This window comes from Fulmarus glacialis, unplaced genomic scaffold (genome assembly GCF_000690835.1).
Source record: "Fulmarus glacialis isolate BGI_N327 unplaced genomic scaffold, ASM69083v1 scaffold7843, whole genome shotgun sequence".
NCBI lineage: Eukaryota > Metazoa > Chordata > Aves > Procellariiformes > Procellariidae > Fulmarus > Fulmarus glacialis.
The window spans coordinates 59,580-82,575 of NW_009203590.1; the positions used below are offsets into that span (position 1 = coordinate 59,580).

A 22,996-nucleotide genomic window follows, 5' to 3' on the forward strand; every position below is an offset into this window, starting at 1 on the left:
CTGGTTTATAACGGTGTCCAGAAATGCTCGAGATCTCACCAGAACATCTCTGCACACATCCACGCTGGAGAAATTCCAAAGGTTTACGTAGCTGAGTGCATTTCAGAGAGCAGGCAAATCCCACTTACCCAGTTAATGCTCTGCAAGGTCCTGCCGAAGGTTTCAGAGGAAAAGCTCAAGAGAGGGAAGGTGGTTTAATGTTTGTGGCAGCAGAGGACTGGAAGTCATGAGATTCGTGTGCCCTGCTGGTAACTTGATTGCCCAACACTGGCAAACTGCTTACTCTTGTCTGCAGTGGTTTCCCCATCCATGTAACAGGGAAATTTAGCACGGATCCACCACACAGGAATGCAGAGAGGCTAAAATCACAAAGGGCTACAAAACACACTGAAGAGCAGGGAAGGACAAATCCAGCATCCTTCGGCATTACAACCTCATAAGCAGCAAAGCATCCAGCAGTGCTGAGGTACTAGGGAAGAAGCCAATGCCTGAGCATGATTTTTTTAATTTTAAAAAACCCCAACTTATTAAAATTTTGCCCGGCTGCATCTCTCGCTTATTCAAATACTGACAATTTCCGTGGATCTGATATCATCTCCCCACATCTCCCAGCCTCAGTCCGTGGGTTATATGGAGAGACAGAGAGAGAGAGGAAGAAAAACTGCAAGCAAAATAAAAGCTGCTATCTGACAGAATCTCTCCTGGGGATCTCAGTTATTTTAAAAAAAAAAAAAAAAAAGAAGGAATCATTTTTCTCTTAGCTGGTGTTTGTTAATGTGCAGGAGCCATAGGCAAATTTTTGCTAATTTTGTGCATGCTTTTATCATACTGGTGATTCACTGGCAGCTTTATCCTCCGATAAGTGGATTAGTTGTTGAGCTAAACAAAAAAGTGTTTGACAACCAGGAAGCTCTAAAGAACATATTTGTTTTCCAAATAATGGAGCTGTGTTTGTTGCTCAGTGCAGTGTGGGGTGGTGTTGTGAATTTCATTAGCCGAAAGGAAAGGCCTCAAAGCTTTTCTCCCTTACACAAGGCAGTGGTTCAGTAGGAACGTCTCCCTCCTATCAGTGGCAGGTTATTTTTTTTGTATTTGCTTTGGTCTAATAGTTTGGCCCCTGAGTGATGCTGATTAGGGAGTGGCTAATGAGCTCTGTCGGTGGGAGAGTGTGGCATCCTTTGGCGGTGGGGCCGGGCACATACCAGCTTCATTCGGATGCGAGTATCACAGGGCTGCTGGATGGTTAGCAGAGCCCTGTGGCTCACAATTAGACCCTGACTTGTAGGGCTGGGAGCTAAGCTGAGGGCACAGAGAGATAAATTGACCGAGTGGAAGAGAATAGGGCTAAAATAATGAGCTTAACTTTATCTAAGACTTTCATCGTAATACCTGAGCATCTCATCATCCTGGGATGTGTTTCTCCTTACGGTACCATGGTTGTTATCTCCAAGGCTACGAATGGAGGCACAGGGGTTTTATCCTGCTCAAAGGTAAGGCAGGAACCCGAGACTTTGTCAAGGCCCTTTGCTAGCCCAAAAGGCCTTCTCTGTAAAAGTGCTTCCGTATTTAGTAATTCCAGATTTGTGTGCAGTTGTAAGTTTATTTTCAGTCCTTTGCAGTCCTCCCTCCCCACTCAGATGCCCACAGCCCTTTGGCCATATTAGCCGAGTGCCTGCGAGATGATGGGAATTTTTCCTTTGGAGCTGCCGAGAGCTTGGTGACAATCACAGTGGTTGGGGCCAGGCTCTGCCTAGCCCAGTGGGTCCTCTCCGATAGCGACCATAAGCAGAGTCCTCATGAGGATCAAGAGCAGGATGCTCTCCTGGCCTTTCATTTTCAGCTCAGGGAATTTCCTTAAAAAAAGGTGGTTTGTCTGGTAATCCTCAGTGGACCTTTCTTCTAAGTACTTACCCAGCCTTCTCTTCAATCCACGCAGCTTAGCATCCATTGCTTCTTGTGGCAAGGAGTCCCACAGGTTGACTCTCCACCGAGTGAAGCACCGCTTCATTTGCTTTGGATTTCACCCCTACTGCCTTTATTAGAGGGCTCGTACTGGAAGTGTCGGTGAATAGTCGATTGATATTCACCTTTTCTGTGTCATTTGCGATTTCTTAGGCTGCCATCAAATCCCCAGAGGCTGGGGAATCAGGAAAGGTGCTGACTGATTCCAGCCCACCTTCACCAGTGATGCTGATGGTGCAGTGGCTTTTTTTTCCCCTTGCTTGGGTCATGGTAGTTTTGCAGTGAGGCCCCCTTGGAAGGAACGATGTGGGTTTGAGAAGTGCATTTTGTGTTTGGGCAAGGGTTAGAGGCACCAGCTCAGACTTATAAATCTCTGTGGATGCTACTGATAGCAGTGGGAGATGCGTCTCCTGTGGGAACGAAGCATCTTTTTGCATCCTGATGCCAAACCATATGTTCTCCAGTGTCCTTTTGAAATATAGACAACCTTGGTGATAAGAACATAATCCCAGTGCTTGAAACAGATAGCTCCATCCCTCCTGACATTTTTAGGAGCCCACAGAGATGGAAGGATAGTCAGCCACGCCATTCCCATCCCCTCAGCTTTACTCACACGACGGCCAGACGTGAATCTACTAAAGCTTGTTTTCCCCTGGCAAGGAGCTAAAAGCAACACACTTTTCCCTGACAGCCGACAGCAGCCCCTGGCTGGGAGGGTGATATGAAGCGGGAGCGAACGCGGTGCCATGAGAAAGGGGGGAGGGCGGTGAACAGATCTGCAGTCGCTAGCAATTGCTCTCTCAGCTCTGGCATAGATGAAACGGGGGGAGGGAGGGAGGGAGGGAAGAAAGCGGGGAAAACGGCAGTCGAAGAGCGAAAGGTCCCCAGCTGGCTGTTAGTGGCATCTGCACTCAGAGTACAGACTCCAGCTGAGAGCTATTTCACTATTTATTTACATGTAATTATTGCTATGAGGTGCAGATATTAACACTGTCAAGAGCAATTTGCCCTGACATTTTTCACTTGCTCTGTTCCCTGACGTTTTGGGTTTGGTGGGATTTTTTTTCTCTCTCTCTCTCTCTCCTCATCGCACTGCTTCAGTTTTGGCAGCGCAGGGACCAGGCTTTTTAATCCAGCGCCCTTCGCAACTCATTAAACTTTGAAATTTAATTTTGTCCGGAGAGGAGCCAGGGCGCGGGGAGCGTCTCCCACCCCCCTCTCCCCACGCTCTCGCACCCGCCACCCATCTACAGCAGTTCAAGCATTTCCACTCTAAACAAACCAAATTTACCGGTTGCCGCGTTTTCAATTGGAATGCAATCTCCAGCATTAACCTTTGCTTTCGACGCTGCATTTAAAACACACAGAAAGGTGCCCAACCGTTTATTAGGGGGAGAGTTTGAAAGTGCATGTAGAGAAAGCAAATGCAGAACAAATATTTTTTGAACCAGTGCCCAGACCAGCATAGAAATGGCAACCCATTTCAAAAGGTGGGTTAGGACCAGTGACTGTTTCCTACTTCTTTAGGCCCCATTTTTTTCCCCTTCCCTTCGCTCCACTCCTGCCTAAACCATCTGATTTCAATAGCTGGTGACACTTTAAATTAAGACTTCCGGCCTACGCTCAAGCCCTGATTTAATGAGACAGTTGTTGTATGTCATCTAATAAATACCAATTGTGCATTAGAACTTATTTGCCAAGAAGGAGCAGTGACGTGACAGGCACAACTCACCGCAGCCTGCTTTTTTTCTCTGCCAATATGGTGCTTGTAATCATTTCACACTGGTTTAATACACAATAGATCATATTCCTTCCCGGCAGAGCTCCACCGCTCAGTGACTTGCACCCGTGTTTTATAAACCAGAAGGAAAAAGCTAGGTGTGTACGAGAGTATGAAGGACTATGCCAGGGTGTGTGTGGGTTGTGTTTATGGAAGAAGTAAATGCTGAGTACTTCTTCAGTGCCTGTGCATGGCGAATTTTTGGAAGGGATTAATTAATAATTCCCATTCCTCCATTTTACCTGCAGCACCTTAGGCCCTTTTTTTCATTCTTAGATTTGGACCAGACTTGGCTTCTACTCTCTTGACTTTGCAAGGGAATAGATTCAGGAATCTGGTGCCTTACCCTTCTTTCTTCTTCTTCTGGGTTTGCTTTCTTGGGATGGGAGTAGAGAGACAGCCGGCCAGTCCCCAGATCTGAAATATCCGGCGTTTGGGGGATTTTGGATTTTGTTTCTTTTTTTATGCAGCGTCTCGTACAGTGGGACATGCTCCTTGACTGCAGCACTTCTGTGTCACTGTAACACAAATAAATAGCAATAGGAATGGCTTCCATTATAAATCACCAAGTCCTGTCGTGTATCTGTAACATGCTCACCCTGCAGCGGAAAGGATAACTGAGATCACTATGGATGAGGGGATGGGTTGCTGGGACATTTTGGAAAGAGGAAAATGGTTTCGTTTCATTCAACACTCTCTGGATAATTTATTTTTCTCTCTTTATAAACAAAGGGAAAAAATGTCGCAACTAGATATTTTATTTTCAATATCTTTCTGCTACAAATTGCAGTGTTTTATTCCATTTTGGTCTTTCAATGAAAAGTTTGTATTTGCACTTGCATCCCTCACCCATTTCCTTTCCATTTTCATTTATGCTATTTGAAAGGCTTTCTTTCATCTAAAAGAAAATATTGTTTATCTTTTTCATAACATTTATTCATCACCTGTTGACCTTTTGTAAACCTTTTATAGAGGCACCTGTAATATAATGCGGAAGCTTAGTAGTATTTTCATTACTGCAGGCTGCGTGTTTAAATGTGATCAGAGCCCAGCATGGAAAGTCAACATTTTCTATTCTTAGCTCTTTCTCCCCATGCCTCTCTACCCGTCACCTGTTTTATGCCTGGCAGTGACACAGAGCTGATAAAACTGTTCCCACCTGTGTAAAACTTTCCTATATCTTCCAGGGAAAGGCCTATAGATACACTAAAAAATTAGCATCATATGGCACTAGTGTTTTGAAGTTTCCCTCATTTCTGTGCTTAACTTATTACAAGAGGAAAGGTAAGGCTGTCTGGAATGAGGACATCAACCTTGGCTTTGGGATGTTCAGATTCCTTCTCCTCTATAAACTTCTGTGCCGTCTCGAGTTTTAGCCTTTATTGGGCTTTCCACTCGTAAGGTGAGAGGTGGCAGCCCTGCTCTGCCTAGTGCTGGTGATAAATACATTAAAGTGGGTCACAGAAATCTTTGAAGAAAGAAGAGTGTTGCAGAACTAAGACACGTTTCTGCTTTTTATGTAGGTGTGACTCTGGATAGCACGTGCTCTGTCCTGCTCTTTCTTGGGGGTGTCTGAAGGGTTGGGATGCTCAGCTCTCGCTGGAGTTCAGGGGGCTCGGCTCCCTGATACAGAAAGCTCCGGACTTCTGGGCCTTTTTGTGTGGACAGGAGGTTTTCTTCTCCACATAATGACCAGGGAAGAATTAATCAGAGGGGAGCTTTATTATCAGTGACCCAAACGCACCCACAAAGCTCAGGCACCAGCTGGTATATACATTAACTCCAGTTTTGCTTAATCTTGCAGTTTTTAAGACAGTCTCATAGTGGGGCAGGGATGGGAGAAGACAGGACGCGCAGATTTTCTGTAGTCTGAACCCAGGGCAAGGCTTAGGGCAAGTAAGACCCAGGCAGTGGTCTTGTTTCTGGGCTTCAGTCTTTCTGCTTTGCCCATGGCCTCAGCCCTGCATCCTCCCATGCGCAGCACCCCTTCCCCGGGGTCCTGAACTTTCTGCCAAGGTCTCGATTCCTCTCTAAGCCAGAGGGTGCAAACCAAACAGGGTGAGCCGTGCCCAGGGCTGCTGATCTGTGCACTAAGCCCTTCCCCCGGCAGTCATGACTGGGGGTACTGGGGTGCAGCGGGAACGGGGAGTGCGGGAGATAACCACTGATGTTGTCAACGCTGCTGGGACTTAACGTATTGTGAGATATGGCAGCTTGTTTGCACGGGTGTTAACCAGCCTCTCCTGTCCCCTTCTTGTCACTGCCCAGTCCCTGCCACAGCCAATCTGTGTCCTAATCTCCATCAATTAACAAGAAACACTTTCGCCCCCTTGCTCCCCCCCTCCAATACAGACACCCACCCTGAAGCCTCGGATAAAGAGGAAAGAGCCCCCCCAGCCTCGACCCTCTCCCCCTTTACTTTCCACTAACTCAGCGCAACCAATTAGGCATCTGACACCCGTACTGGCTGACAAATTGTTTCTGTCATCTGCTTTCTGTCTTTCATTAAACGAGAGGCGGAGGGGGGAATTGATAAGGGGAGGGGGGCTGGGAGATGTGATCTCCCATGCTTAGCGAGGCCAGATACATTAATTACAAAACGGCCATTTGCAGCATGAAAATGTATTAATTAAATTTATGCAATCATTATCTTTAAATAGTCATATCTTTAAAATAATCAGCCCTTCCTGAGTCTTCCCTCTCCTCCGCTAAGTATCTCTAATCCCTTTTCCACCATTTATCTCTGGATCAGCAGCGGCTTGTATGCTTTTAAACTTCTGCATGCAGGAGATGCCTTAAAGACTCTGCTCAAGTAATGCAAGGGTGTGATACCTTCACTCTTCCCCTTGGCCCCACAGCAAGGAGGACAGGTGAGGGGCACAACTGTACTCAGCAAATTATAGGATGTGCCATTTTTTGGAGGCTTTTGATCGAGATTATTTTCATAAAAGAGAGCTTGCAGCTCAGCCAGGAGTTGTGGGGTTAATGTGTAAAGTTCTTTGCTTGCATTTGTACAGGAGAGCAAGCTATGTGCTGGTTTATGTACTCCCTCAGTAAATGTATTGCTGTTTTCGTTTGGAAGAGGTTTAATTTTAATGAGGTAAGGACCCTTCCCTTGGGCACAGACATAGCTTTGCCAGCAGACAGATACAGTGTATCTTTTTCTTCTTAAAAATCACTTAGTTCAAGGCAGTAAATGATGTTCATAAAAAAAGCAAGGTTCTAAAAATAGGCATTTCGCTACTCTGATGCTCGAGATTGCTTCTTGGTGGCTTCATATTATAATTCTAAAAAATATTTTATTTTGGAGGCCATCAGACATAGCCAAAATAAAATTGTGCTAGACAAATAAGAAGGAAGCGCAGCTAATTATGTGTTAGCCCAGGAGCTTCTACTTTTATACTTTATTGTTCAAAGACCTCACCTGTTTGTGATGGCTACTCGAATAATCATTGCAAACTCATCGAGGTTTGTGCTGCTCTTCGGCAGACCTCAGGTGCAGGAGTGCCAAAATACCTAGGGAAGAATTAATCTTATCCCCTGCTTAAGTAAGCACCTATAACACCACAGGAAAACTCCAGTCCAAACAGCTTTTAAAGAGCTGGAGGACTCAAAGAGGGATACTTATCTAAACTCAAATCCTTTAGGGCTTTCTTATCGCTTCTGGTTAAAGATTTTGTTCTGCTCTTTGTGTGTCTGCATCGTTTTTAATAAATCCTACATGGTTTTTTTTCCCTATCTGTAATGCCTAGTGGGCCAATGTCCAATTAGACCGGAGCTGACACAGTGGTATTTGGATCCAAACCTCATGTTCAGATAGAGTCATGAGTTTGGGATTAAGATTAGGTAGAATTTGGGGGAGGATTTGATGGTGACCGAATCCTGCCAGATTTCTCACATCTGAGGGGCAGAAATGAGCTCTGGGTTTCAGAAATGGAAGCAGTCAGTAGCTTGTCCTGCACAAGAAAGTCCCCTCAACAGTCCAGGTGTCCCCAGCCTCCTCTTCAAGAAGCGCATTATGAAACTATAAGCTGTTTGGATCTAGCACGGCATGAACTTAGTGTAAAGGTGATTACAAATAATGAATACAAAGGGCTCATTTTTCCCTGGACCATCTCTGAAAATGGACATTTCTGGAGAGAAAGGAAAATGGAGCAATGAGCTAGAACATCTTAGCTGTAAGGGTAATCCTCTATTAAAGCCAGTGTTTTCAGCAAGGATCCCCACTTTCTTCTCTTCTCTTTCCTCCTGTTTGTTTACACTAATGCCTCCACACAAGTGGACTCCACACTTTGGTGGCTGCAGCTCCATTGTCGCTGAGTTCGGATTCTGTGAGAGTTTTGGTGTTCATATTTGGCAAAAGCAAGCAGCTCCCTGTCTTTGAAAAGATCACAGTGTTCCCTAGCCGCAGAGAGAAGTCCAATGGAAGTGCACATGGCACGATGTAGGGCTGCAAAAGGCATTTCCTTGGATTCAGGAGCTGTGATTTTCCTAGGGGTGAGGGAAGAAGAAGTCCTGACTTTAAAATTCATTCCTGTGTTAGCTTCAGAAGCTCCAAACTGAGCTGAGGCGCTTCCAGACAAGACCTGGGTCTGGGTTGTTCATTCATTTGAGTGAGCTGAAAAGAGAAACCCTCACCTTAAAAAATGCACCAAGCCCCGCCCGGGAAAGCAGGGAACTGAAAGAGCAAGTGAACAAGCAGCAATAGGAAGCGCTTCTGATTTTCCCTTTCTTCCATTCTTTTGCCAGCTCGAGTTATTAAGTGTTTGGTGCGAGCCTGGCTAGCACTGCACTTGCTGAACTTATCAGGGTTATTTCATCTCCCCATGACCTCTCCGTATTTATGATGGGAACCCTGGAGGCATTGGCTTTGCTTAGCTGGTGTATCTTACACTCAGTTAAGCTGGACCTTAACTGATTACAGCCCTTGATTGATCAGAGAAAGAGGGAGGGGAAGAGAAAGAGGAGTCCTACAGCAGATACGCAGGACTATCAGTGCACCAAGCAGCTTCGCCTGGGGCTGGGATATGCCACTCAGGGGATTCTTTGTAGTGCAGCTCCTTTCACATTTATAGAGGCTCCCCTCCACTCTCCAAAAAGAGGGAGACAGAGAGAGAAAAGCAGGCGAGGGGGGGCATGGAGCAGACTCAAAGGATCTCAGGAAATCTTGTTTCGAAGCAGTAAGTCAGCACCCGCACTCCATTACCAGTGTCCGCAGGGGGTTGTGATAGTGAGCGAGCACAGATCAGCTTAGCTGAGAAATGGGAAAAAATAAAAAGAAAATGAGGGAGAGAAATGGAAAGGGAGGAGGGGAAGAGGAGACCTTTCTGTGAATTTTGGGTTGTCTTTGTTAGTCTCTGCCAGCATGGGGCTGCTGAAGAGAAAAATAACAGAAGTTTATAAAACAGTTTTAATTTGCTGGGACTTAGCCATGCTGCGTGATTTCCCCACCCTGCCATTATTCACATCAGGCAGATGCACAGCAATAGATTTAGGGCTGATTTAGCAGGAAACCTTGGTATGTGTTTGTTTATTTCTTTGTATTTTGAATCTCTCACCAAGCCCCAAAAGCTTTTCGTTCCCAGCCTACCATCAGTATGTCTGAACTTATGCAAGAATGGACAAATAGGTGCAGAAGAAAAGACACAAGCCCAGCCCATTTCTGAAGGCAAACCTAACCTGAGTCCTTCTGCTGGTTTGGAAATGTTTAGGAATTCCAGTTTTCCATGGTTGGGCCTTTCTGCTTTCTCATCCCAGGTGACTTTGGGAGTTCCAAAATGCCACAAGCAAGATTCGTATTCCTGCAAATAATACCCTGTGTAAAGTTGCCCAGAGATGCTCCGTATCTCAACAAAGGGATTTTCCCATGGAGACTTTCCTTTCCAATGTATTCACTTGGCCTTCACAGAGAAACATATTCACGGGGAAAACAGCATCAGGGTAGAGTCTGCTTGTGGTGACTTCTGTTAACGCACGCTACTGCCTAGAAATAAGGAGGACGAGGTGGCTCAGTTTGCTGACCAGCACATTTGGGAAGCATTGGCCTTCTTTTGGTTATTCTATATAAAATGTCTTAGCAATTCCAATTTAAAAAGGAAACCCACTTCATGCTTAGGTAACACAAGATGAATAATTATGTTGATGGTTAGTAAAGCACGAACTGGCCATTTTCAGAGGGGAGATACTCAGCAGTGCATGAAAATCAAACTCCTTTGACAGTTTCAAGATGGCAAGGTGCTAGCTAGCCTTTTGGCTTGAGTCTCTCCTGTTTCTGGAAATGGTGAGCCCGTGTCTCGTGATTTTGCTTGTTAGTGAAATTGATGCCCGTAGAACTGGGACCCCCCTTTACCTTAAACAGCCCGCACTAGCACGGCACGTCTTTTTGTTTCCTCTCTGGTTATCCAGACTACTAAAAACTTTGCCATCTGCTTTTATCTAAGTGATAGTGGAGTTTAGTGCCCTAATGCCAGGGATAGTGGCTTGTGTTTCTAGATCAAGCAGTTTTTAATGTAATTCCCATTCACAGTGATGCCTCTGCCCTTCCCCTCCAAATTACACTCCACCACAGGAGTTCTCATAGCCCTTATTGGATGTATAACCCTGTGGTGCTTCTGATTTCCCTATGGTATTTCCACTGCAAGAAGAGCCCACTCCTCTTTCCCAGACCATCCAGACTTAAGCAATTTCTTTTACCCTTATAGCTAAGACCTTCCCATTCTTTTGTATAGCTTAGAAACTTTTCTTTAGACCTTCTCCATAATTTGTACATCTCTACAGAAGCAGGGTGCCCAAAACAAGATGCAGTGCTCCAGGTGGAACCTCACCATAGCCTTGAACAATCAGGTAATAACTTCCCATCGCCTTTTTTTCTAATCCTCCCCTTGTGCAGCCTGCATTGGTTTGCTTTGCTGCAGCTCACCATTGCATCCCCAGCTCCATCTCATCCCCAGCATCTCCCCAAGCCCTCTCCATCATGAGTGTGTGGCAGTTCTTCATCCGTCAAGTGAACAGGGTCATCTTAGGACACAAACGCTCATCTCCATTTCACCCGCTGTGTCCTAGACCACCCTATGGCACTGAAACATCCTTCAGATGTTTTAAGTCACTGAAAGGCATTGATGATATTTCTGGGTTTATTATTCACTGCCAAACTGTACCACTGTTCAAGCACAGGCTCACAGTAACCGTTTCTGACCACTTTGAAGCGATCTGGTATGATCTGTCCCATACATACCAGAAAGTATTCAGGCACATTGCATTCCGTTCCCGCTTTGCTTCTGACACACTTTGCGTGGCCTTGGGAAAGGCATTTCACTGGCCTCCACATATTTTCCAATGGAGTGGGGAAGGTTAGGAAAATGAGACATTACTGCTATACAGCAGCAGCCACGTCAGCCCTGGAGTCCTTCCATAGCAGGAAGGACTTGTGGGATTGTCTTAGCTCATATGCATAATACTGTTCTCTTTAGCACTAGTAGCATGCTGATGGATGGATTATAAATACCTGGCTAGATGAGGTAAAGCTGGGGCAGTGGAGCATCAGGTTTCTTAAACTTTAACCCACAACAAAATAGAAGTAGAGAGTTAAGTCACCTGCTCGTTTATGCCAGTGTGAATCAAGGTTGTGCTTGAAGTCAGTGAAGTTACCCTTAAGGAAGGCTAATGTGAAGTTTGCTCCCTAGGCTCTAAAATTTAGTTGGAAGTGACATTAGATGGAAGGGACTGCAATTACCCGAGTCAGACATGTTCTAGGTGCAAGAAGTGTGAAGCACTGTCCGGATCCTTGGCCTGATTGCAAAATCAAATTTAAGGGGTGTACTTACTGGATTGGTTTGGCACGTTGGGATACAACTCAGCTGGGTCTAGTGATTTAGAAAATGTTCAAAATTAATTGCTTGGTTTTGTGAGTGCAGTGTTAGTGATTGCTACATAAGTCATTTTAGTCCTACCTAGGGGCATATTTGCATATATTTATCCTCCTTTCAAGTGAAGATCTTTGGGGAAACTGTATTTATCTCCTCCCAACTCTTTCTTCAGCTTTTAGTAGTCCTACAGTCACCTCTTCATTTTGTTTCCATTTAATGTATGTATAGAATAATCGACTCTTCCTCTTCCCACCAAGTGAAAATGAATCCACAGAGATCAAAAAGCATTAATATGAGGAAGAGTTGCCTTCTGCAAGAGAGAAGGAAAAGATTAGCTGAACAGGCTGCAAAATAAAGATGGGAAAGATTAAGCTGCGTCCCCGCCAAGTAGCTAAGAACAGTCTTGGAGGACAGAGCATGACCTATCCAGAGCAGAAGCTGAATCAACCACAAATGGCAGAGAGACCAAGGCCTCATGGAGGAACTCAGAACAAATCGTTAGCTTGGTCCATGTCGTTAGTAAATCTGTAAGATCCAGCATGTTTCCCAGCACGGCCATCAGGCCCCTGTCAGACTTTCCATTCTCTAGGAAGTGGTGTAAATGTTGACACCACAGAGGCTGAAACAAAGAGAGATTTCAGCCTACAGAAGCTCTTCACACAGAGAATTTCCTAGTGCTTTTTGCCTGATGTAGTATCAGACATTCCAACTGATCACATTTCCAGCCTTTCCCAAAGAGAGAGGATTTCTACCCATTCCTAGGAAAGCAGTACCACAGCCTCAGAAATGCTACCCACTGCCAGGAGACCCTTCCTCTGGTTTTCCCTTCTCCGTTTCTGCCTGGCATCCAGTTTGCATTCCTTTGGGACCACCCGGCAGCTTCTCTGGAATTAACATCCTTCAGCTAGTTGCAGATCATTACGTCTTCCCTTTATTCAGAACTTAGCCAGGCTCAGCAGTTTCTAAATGCAGCATTTTTCTAAGGCAGCCTCTGATTTTGGACGCTTTGTGCTGTGTCAAATCGGGTGCCCAGACATGGAGACACCACAGAATCAGGGGTCACTTTGGAAAAAGCTGTCCGCAGGCTCCTGCCTCCCCATCGTTTTGTTTGCTTGGGTTTGATCTCCTTACAACACCTCTGTGTCCTCCTGGTCATGGGCCAGTGTAGCATCACTGAGTGTAGATACAACGGTTGGACTTGATGATCTTAAAGGTCTTTTCCAACCCAAACGATTCTATGATTCTGTAAAGCCTGATGTCTCTTATCGGCTGGGCATCTTAGCAAGCCTAAAGCAGACTGATAATGCAGGGCAGGAGGTGTAGGGACTCTGAGGATGTATAGCCTGTCCGGTATTTCCCGTAGAGCTCTTGACCGCAGAGACCAGTGAGGTGCAGCAGCCAGGTCTGCGGGGGCAAGGTTTTGTTACGAAACTTATCTGCTACCCTCCCTCTCCCCTCCCTGATGCGCTCACACCCTTCTCTATCTAAGCGGTATCTCTCCCTATCACTTGTCTGCTCCTCGAGCCTCTCCTGTGCCCCCAACACACCCAACCGCCCCCCCAACCCCCCAACCTGAAATCTGAAGGCCTGATTGCACAGATTGAAGGCCCTAATTGCACATCCCTTTCCAAAGCCGCATTCGTTTATCATAAAGGGTGCACATTTCCCCTGCTACAGTTTCCACGGCCAGAGGCCCTGAGGGCCAGCTCAGAAATGGAGGGAATTAATTACATTTTTTTAACTCCCCTTCTTTTAAAGTATGGGAGAGAGTGATGAAACGTCCCGGGGGGGGGAACAAGGGGAGCTGCAGAAATGAGGGTGGGGAGGGAGGCAGCAGCAGGAGGCGAATGGGGGGGCTGGCTCTTTCATCCAGGAGGGTCTTTGTGCATTAACCTTGGTCTCCCCAACACATCAAGACCCCTACCCCCTCTCCCCCATGACAAATGACCTCTGGAAAGGGTAGAAACAAGGCCGAAGGCTCCTAGCACCATGGCTGTTATTGACTTACCCCGAAGTGCAAGCCCATGCCACGCCTGTGACTGATTTGGGACAGCAGCTAAGAGAAAGGAGATGGGGAAAGGGAGAGAGACAACTGATGAGAGGGAGGGGAAAGGGAAGGCTGTCAATCACTGTGATGGACAGGTAGCAGATTTCCCTCCAGATAAAACCTTACAGATGTGAAGTGGGTATTGATTTTTAGTTAGTGATGATAATGCACCAAGAAGTAATAAATTATAAGAAAGCAAGGTCAAAAAGAAAAGGTAAAAGGATTTTGCATTCTTGAGGAGGGGATTTCTCCAGATGCCCCAGACTTCCCTAGGTTCAAAAGTTGCCTGGAAAATGAGTTTATCCAGCTGAAACAAGAAGTCAGATAAGGCGGGCCTGCTGAGGCTGGAGGGCTCGTGTAATCCGTGCTGGGTGGCTGCATAGCGAAGAGGGAATAGAAATCTCCAGTTCACTCTTGTTATTTCTAACACCTTCATGTCCTGGGGTGGGGAAGATCAGATGCTGTCCTCTGATAAACCTGTGCAAACAGAGTCTCAGGGGAGCTCAGCCCCAGACTGTTCTCAGCGTGCCTGGAAAGGGCAGATGCTTCCCAGGGTCAGCGTTGCTGAAGAGGGAACGGAGATCTTTGGGGGTCCTGGCTCAGTTGAGCCCCACAGCCCCTATCAGGGTTCATCTGCAGCACTCAGCCACCCTATCTCCACGGGAGCATCCAGCAGGGGTGTGCATCTCGTAGCCATCTTCTAGCATCTCCCCTCTCCAACCTCCATACAGTTACGTATCCGTTCACCACCCTGGCATCCTCGTGATAAAATATCGGCATCCTTATGTTTCACCATGGATTTTCAGAGGGAAATTCAGCCCGTCTTTTTCAGAAAGGGGTCTTAGGATGGGATGAATTGTCCTTCAGAAGTGTCAGTCTCTCTGTAGAGGGATTCTAGAGGATTAGCAGAGACTAGAAACTTAACTTCACATGGCTAAGGTTAGTTGAGTTGAGTCCTAGTTTAAGTGACTTGCACAAGCCCTTGTGAGTCAGTGGCAGAGCTGGGATTAGAAATCAGTCCTGATTCTGACTGATTAAAGCCAATTACTGTCTTTACTAGGATTTGTACAAGTATCTTCTCCAGTCTCAGCTCCTCTGAATTTGAAGAGTGTGAATCTGGGTTTCATTTACCAACGTTGCTTTACATCCTCCTTTCTTTTTAAAAGGGCCTTAGCGGAAGTGTTAATATGACTTCTGCTTGCTTTAAGAGCCTTTTATTTTCTCTGAGTAATACAAAGCAGCTGACTCTTTTGGGGAGATGGCCAGGAGGGAGAGCACTAGAAAACCCTCTGGTCTGTGAGCGGTTCCAGTTGCCCTTCATTTTATAGCGCACAATTTCTTTTTCTGCACCTGCAGGGCTTTGCGGTGTGGGCAGCACGTCCGCAGTCCGGCAGCACTGCCAGACCTGGACAGCTCAGGAAAGGAAAGGCAAAACGGCCCGGCTTTGCGCTGCCTGAGCTGGAGCTTTCCAAAAATAACTCATAATTCATATGTCTGTGTTTTCGCGCATGCAAGAAGGATGTTTATTGTTCTAAACATCTGATTCTGCTTGCAAATGAAATCCAATAATGTCTCGTGGCTGCTGTATATGTGAGTGTCCTGGATATCCATCAGGGCAAAGAAGTGCAGGGTGTAACACCTATAGCTAAGGCGATGCTGAAACGATGAGGTCTGTCTGCAGCCGACGGGATTAAGGGGCAGAGAAGGAAGATTCGTAGCTGAGCCAGATCAAAGTTCGTGACCCAGCTTAGTGGAAGGTTACAAATAACTTTGCAGCTGGAAAACCTACCTTCAGGCTGCACTCCCGTGATTTCCCCGCTGCATAAGCCTTGAGGCAGAGAGGTTTACGTTACATCCACACAGAAAAGCATGACAGCCCTATTTTCTCATATTAATCCACTCCATCTTGCATATTTTAATGCAATTTCCTTTCTTCATTCCCCTGCCTTCAGTCTTTGGGCTGTCATGGGGCAGGGAGTTCCACTGGCACATTTTGCACAGCGTTATGGCTAAACAACTTCATCTAGATACCTCGAGGCTTAATCACTGTGATTAAGAAGCTGTGCCTGGAGGGTCTGGAGAGCTGGAGGTAATTTAGGCTCTGTCTGGAGCGCCGTCTGCTCGCAGTGTAGAGACAGCTAAGCTAGGTTTAACTTTTGGGAACCAGTAGCAAACTCCAGGTTCAGTGCAGTAGGAGAGGGTAGATGAACCCTGTCTGAGCTCTATGCTGCTGCCACTGCGTTGCTTTTACTTAGCTTGTTCAAAGCTCGTTCCTGTGTCTCTGTACCGCACTGCAGACAAACCCAGTGGTCTGGTCGGGGTTAGATTGATTTTCCAGGCTTTTTAACTAACCCCCTCCCCAGTACCTCCCCACTGCCTCCCCCTCCGCAGGGGTCCAGCCACCCCTGCTCCTGAATTCCCCTCCCAGACAAATGCCTGGGAAGGATCTCAGGCCAGCTGAGTCAGGAGGTGGCATCACATCAAGAGAAAGCGTCTTTGCAGGACTCCTGAGTCCTTCCGGGGGGAGGAGAAGCTTTAGAAAGCAAAGGCCAGCGCGAAGACCGTCATTCAGCCTAAGCCCCCGCTCCGGCAGGAAGGTGAGGGAGGAGGGGATGGGGAAGGTGTCGGGGTGAGCAGGAAGGGGAGACGCCACTCTATACAACCCCCCTTGTGTCCTTCCAGAGAATGTATCCTCTGCACAATAGCTCACCAGGCTACTGGTGGGGGATAAAGGACTCATTTTACCACTTGCCAGGCTCCAAATATTTCCAATTTGCCACTTTAATTGATGTCAATAAGGTTATGCTAAATTCGGAGATTTTCAGCCGCTCAGCATCTGAGCGCTGGCCTGGCCCCCCGAGGTGACTGGCTGTCCCCTCTTCCTTCCCTCGCCACGGCCCCGCTTCTGCAAACTCTTTACACTCTTAACTTGGCAGCCCGGGGGTAATTTTGCTGATTGCAGAAGGCAATTGCATTAAAGCGCTAGCGGGATCAGGGTCCCTGTGTGAAGGCCTGTAGGCAGCGGCTTACCCCAAACTCACCCGCAGGAACAAATCTGGCATTTTTGCTGCAAAAGAAGAAAAAAAAAGATCGTAAGTTCATCTGTTTCAGGTCTCAAAGCAGGAAGATCGCTTGTGTGCAAATTTAATTACATTTTCAAACCAAGCACTACACTGAAATGAGCCGAACCAGGACCTGTTATCCTTTAACATTTGAGGGTAAAGAGAACTTTGACATTTCAGTCCCTAAAGCTGAATCTGCATCAAAGCCAGAAAGGATTTGCATCTGGTTTGGCTAGGGACCTTTGCAAACCAAGCCCCACTCAAACTTCCAAAGAAAGGGGCTGTCTTCAGCATCCCTTTTTGAAAATATGTATTTTTGCTCCCTGTCTCGTGTCTCCTCTTCTGTGAGGGTGTGCGTAGGAAGGGAGGGGGTGCTAGTTCATGGTGGTGCGTGTCAAGCAAGTTTGCCCCAGTTTTATTCCTTTCTCCAGTGTTCATTCTGAACAGCACAGCTAACGTTGTTGGCAGGTCAGCAAAGAAAGACCAAAGATTGAGTGTGGTATGAAGGAACTTCTCAATTATCCCTATTAAGGTCTTTCAAATAAAGCGTTAGACACAGAGGAGCCAACTGTGGGGTCTGTCGTTATTTGGTGGAAGCAGGCCTTCATTCTCCAGCCTGGCCAAACCTATATTGATATTGTGTATTGTACTGATAGAGCACCACTATATGTAGACTGTTTCTCCCTGGTATGCATGAAGGCAGCTGCACACATACCCTTTCTCCTCCAGACATTGACGTGTTGTCTACTTGTTTCTCCAGGTGATGAGCATCCTGAGCAACCCCAGCGGGGTTCCTCCGCAACCGCAGGCTGACTTCTCCATCTCTCCCCTTCACGGTGGCTTGGACACCACTAACTCCATCTCTGCCAGCTGCAGCCAGCGGAGTGACTCCATCAAGTCCGTGGACAGCCTCCCAACTTCCCAGTCCTACTGTCCCCCCACCTACAGCACCACCAGTTACAGTGTGGACCCAGTGGCTGGCTACCAATATGGACAGTACGGACAAAGTAAGTTGTACAACACTGGTTGTATTCCCCCTGCATAGCGAGCAGGAGAAGAGAGGGAGGGGATTTAAGAAGGTATGGATATTGTATTGGAAGGGATTCCCATGGAAATCTGTCCATCTAGACAGAAAAAGGGAATCTATTCACCAGGCATAGATGGAGACTGTGCCACACAGCCTCCCCAACACCCTTGCAGTCCAATTCAAAAGTCCCAATTAAAATATTTCAGGTAAAACATTTCATTAGAAAAGAAGGACAACTTCCAGACCTCTCTCCTTCCCCCTCTCCAATAGCCCTACAACATGTTCACCCTGCTCAGCCAAAGGAAAACTGGGATTTTAATGCCGTCCCTTAGTGATGCAGAACTATATGTGTCGCTTCCTCCCCTGCCCTCCGTAAGGTAAGGGTTGGGTCCTCGCTCAGAGGTTTTGCTACTAAAAACGTTAAGCCAATGCCTGTCAACTGGGCTGTGGTTCTGCGAAAGCAGAAGTGAGGCTGGAATTGTAATCCTGAACCCAAACCTCAGACCTGAAAGGCAGAGGGACGCTGGGAGGGTCTGTTTCTCCTCCAGAATGGTTGGGTCACAAAAACACCAGCGAGCTTGGCAAAGGGCTCACCTGCTGGTGTTAAACTAATAATAAGTGTGGTGTTGTGAGAGAGTGATCCGCGGAGGGTTAAAGGTGCATCCTCTTCCTCCGGGAGCACTCCTGCTTGCCCATAGCTTGTCCTCAGTGACCTTTCCTTCCATTTGGCTGTGGCTTTTTATTCCCCTCTCCGTCACAGCCCTTTAATGTCTTTAACTTCTACAGCTAAATGAGAACCGGCTGTGGCGGCAGACGGGATCAATAGCAGCTTCCCCCCACCCCTCCTTTTTTTGTTTTTCGGGAGTTTGATCTGTGACCCCTTGACCTTCCCCTCGCTTCTGGATGTGAGGCTGGACACACGTGCTATTGATAAAAATCTTAAACAAATTCCAATACCATGTATTTCCAATAAAGATTCCCTTGGGCAAGACGTTAGTCACACCCATGTGTGTAAAAAATAAAATAAGGAAGACGAGCTACATTTTCTGAGAGAGGGAGACCAGCAAAGGAGAAGGAAAGAGAAAGAAGGGTTTGTCTTGGTTTGCTGCAGGAATTTTTACTTGGGCCTCTCCCTGTTCTGGTGAAAAACTGCTCACGCAGCCCTATTTATGTTGTTTTATTTGCCCCACTTTCCCAATTTCTGTCGCACGGCTCTCTCTTTTCTGCTGGACCCCCGTTCAATTTACAAGTCCAGTTTAGAGCCCACTGAGCTCAGTTTGGAACAGGAATGTTTTCCTTTTAACAATCATGAGAGTCCAGGCTGCCAACAGGTCCGTGTCCAGCAGCAAGTCTTGCGTGGTCGACAGAGTTAGTCCAGACACGTCCCATGCCTAGAGGCAGGCAGGTAGCTAGTCATGAAGGCGTTCTTCCTGCTGGGGCAAGGCAGGTAGGTGAGCAACCATCACACACCACCCACAGTGCCACCGCTTCCCGGTGCTGGGGGCTGGACTGACACCCAAGTCTTACAGCCAAAGTCAAGGCCATGCTGCATGGCAGATGCAGCACAAACCAACTGTAGCTGTTCTAAGGTGGGATCTACGTTAAGCAGCAAATTCCGCATGTGTGCACAAATATGTATGGATATTTGTATTTGTAGCTCTGTACAGGTAATATATAAGTCCATTTCACTATAAATCTTTCTTATAATGAGTGCCATTTATAATAATCTCTATGCGAGGAAAGTTTTCATTGGTAATTAGTCCTGTTAGAGCAATCACTTACATGAAGTTGACCTTGATATAACAACACTTTTTCTTGTCTTTCTTGGTGCATGTTGTATTTAGCAGATACTTCTAATTCCTCCTGCTTTTTAATTCTTCACTGCTTCTTCTCAAAAGTTGTTTTAATGCTGATCGGTGTGAGGTGACCTCCACAAGATCATTTATTGATGTTCAGTTCAGATCATATGTTTCTTACTTCCATAATGTGGCAAAAAAGTATCAAAACTCTTTTTAGAGAACACTGTGATATAATAAAAATGGGGGGTTGTTATGGTGGGGGCAGGCTCTGTATAACAGGGGACGAACCAGGGCTTGCAAATCAGAGCTCTGTAGCTTTGATAGGCTTTGGACCTGGCCTGCAGAGAACCTCTTCCCCCCACTTCCCTTCTTCTTATTCTCTGTTTTAGAAACACAAAACCGGACACACTTTCTCTCTCACATAAGCAAATAAACCCCCAGAGTACTTTTGGTAAACTTCTGGTTTTATTTTGGCTTCTGCTGTATTAAAGCAACGATGTCTTTGACTTCTGGCGTGGGATACCCTGGTGCCTTTGAACTCTTCCCACTGGCACAAAAAGCAATATTGGGAGTTCACCGTGGTTCTTTTAGAAGGATGGGATTGCCATCAAATTTCCGTTTTGCTGGGTACTGCTCAGAGCAGGATGACCGGCTCTGACCGTTCACCCCCTCCTTTCCCAAGCACCCGTCTGAATTCACCCAGAGCACAGGTGACAGCAGGAACAGAGGCACAACCACACACACACACGTAGCGTGTTCGAGGAGTGAATCTCCTCTTCCCCTACAGTCTCTCAAAGACATTATTTGATGTGGTTACCTGAAATATCAGGGGACCAAGCTGATACGGTCTGGACTGATAAGAGCCATAGCTTGGGGTCTAACCCTATGTACACCCCCCTTGAAGCTAGAGGCACCATAACGCATTACAGAGCCCAGCGCTCCAGTCAAGCTACTCCAGGATCCCAGTCCCTGAGGAGCACCAGCCAGCGTGCCAGCTCCACTTGCCTAACTCAGCTCCTTTCAGGCTCTGCCTCCTGCAGAAGCCATGCTCCCCAGCAGGCCTTGCTTCAGCCCCCGATAACTCACCCTGTGCCGAGCCTGCTCTCTTCCAGCGCGCCAGCCTGCCAGCGCTTGCACAGCCTGTGCTGTCCCAGCCGGTGAGGAGCAGAGATGCCAGATTAATGTGGTCCTTGCAGTTCCCAAAGGCCGGAGCTGTGTTAATGATGCCGGTGATGGAACGCAGAAGCGTGAAAGGAATTCTAATAGATATGACAAGTCTAATAAGAATTTGTGTCTGGAAGGGACCTCCTCTGGGGCAGGCGTCTGACAAGACGTTGATGGCTGAAATTTGTTTACTCATTGGCACCGATTGTACGTCTCCTGCCAGCTCCTTATTAATCTAATTTGAGACATTAAAGCTAGTGAAGGGGAGAGACTTTGACTGAAGCTCAGCTAATGAGCAGTGTCACCATCCTGCCCTGGTCCTTTTCCCCCTCAGACCATGGGGCAGTCAGGCCAGCTGGGGTACAGGTTCACGCATTGCCTCAGGAGTTGGGGCTGTGTTTCTCATTCAGATGGAGATAGGCAAAGCAGTTTTCCTTAGGAAGGGTGGATGAAGGCAGTCAGCAGAGCTCACAGAGATGAGTCAGCACACAGCGGATGAGTCAGATTCAAGCCCTGTCCAGATTTGGTGAGCTTCCACTGAAATCTCTGGAATCATTTACACCAGCATCACGGAGTGCAGGAGTTGGCTTTGCCACTGTGAGATGATACAGGGAAGTGATACAGGCTTATCCTGCTGGCTTTCTGCTCAGGCTCATCTTCAGGCAGCTCCCTTGGAAACACCATGGCAGAAGTAGAATTTTACCTCTTTTCAGTAGGTCCATGGAGAGATTCAAGGAACTGCAGCAGCACGCGCAGAGTGCACTGTGCACACCGCAGCTGCGCTTAACCCCAGCAGCATCTGTCTTGTCAGGTGTTTCTGGCAGGACCATCGTTTGTTTGCATTCTTTCCTAGGAGTGCAGCAGGACCTTCTGTGACAACCACTGCATTGGGCCTCTCTTTGTAAGAGTCAGTCTGCGAGGTTTGTTGGTTACACGCCCTTTGATGTTGAAAGCCTCATTTCCACTAAATGCTAATGTTGTGCTGTTTTCTCACCCTCCTTCTTTTTCCCCTCCTCTTCAGCCGCTGTTGATTATTTGGCCAAGAACGTGAGTCTGTCTACACAGCGTAGGATGAAGCTGGGAGAACATTCAGCCGTTCTGGGTCTCCTACCAGTAGAGACAGGCCAAGCTTACTGAAGAGTCCGACTGTGCCAAGAACCCACTCCAGCAACTTGGTACTACTGGAGAAACCACCACCAGCCTTCCAGGGATCTACCTGTACCCAGACCCTACTCCTTCCCAATTCCCTTCCACCTCGCACCAACTTGAGCTGTGAAGGAGACGGGAAGGAGGGGGAGGGCTCTCCAAGTATCCAGCTCCTCCCAGAGCACTCTTCTCAGAGGCAAGCCTGGCCTCTGTGACCTGACTCCTTCTGTGGCCAGAGACAATGGGTTGGGTACATTTATTAACCCTGAGTTCATGCCCTCCCTCTAACCTAGCTGGCCATGGCATTTTGCCCACGCTTAAGGACTTCCATTGATCTAGGTAGTTGGCATAGTCAAAGCCAAATTGATCTTTTTTTCTTTGTAAAAAAAGAAATGTTTCATTTTGTTTCCTTTTCTTTCCATTGCTGTAAATTTGGTGAATGTTGTATAGGAAGGAATAACCAAGCTGATCATTAAGGGTGATATAATTCGGGACCACAGAAGACCTATGGACCAAATATAAGAACTTGTTTAGAAAAAAAACCCACAAAGACAAACAAAACCAGAAAAACATATATTAAAGTGACAGCAAATTTCCCCACCCCACTCTACCCTTCCGTTCTCACTGATGGCTTCCCAAAGCAGGGCCGAAGCAGGCCAGATTGCTGCTAAGCAGGGGCAGGATGTAAGTCCGTCCAGCCTGGGACCTTTGGAAAGTGTAAATGTAAATTGCTGCATGAGGACTGGAGATTATGGGCACAGGCACGAGCCACATTTACTTTTCCTCTTAGGGACCAATTTAGACTGATTATCACTGAAAAGACACGGGCATCAGATAGCAGCAGGAGATGTGATAGCGAACGCTGGCCTTGCACGCACAGAGGAAGGGCATCAGATACACCTGATCCTGTTGGAGCTTTTGCCCATCCGAGAAGGGCGAGGACCGTCAGTGGCCCTTCTTTCACTCAGCTGGAGAGAAGCTGGCCATGAGAGCAAAGACAAGAGAGGGAAGAGTCAGAGGTGTTCATTAGCTGCCTGCTTAGAGGGTTCAGTATGCAAACCCAGGTGCTTCTGCAAGTAAAGGGCCACCAGAAAGAAAATGATGCTTGTTTCCCTCAGCTGCCTCTCACTGAGGGATGGATATG

At 47.0% G+C, this 22,996-nt stretch overlaps 1 protein-coding gene across 1 annotated transcript in view; it reads left to right on the forward strand.

The window, feature by feature from the left end:
* Positions 1-22,232, forward strand: part of LOC104074541 (paired box protein Pax-7-like) — a gene marked incomplete at its 5' end in the record, with an annotated part of 51,752 nt that extends 29,520 nt beyond the window's left edge. The window contains 3 exon segments of the mRNA XM_009574693.1: positions 10,520-10,585; positions 17,477-17,723; positions 21,728-22,232. Coding sequence (XP_009572988.1) covers positions 10,520-10,585; positions 17,477-17,723; positions 21,728-21,843 — 429 coding nt within the window.
* Between the last annotated feature and the right edge of the window lie 764 nt (positions 22,233-22,996).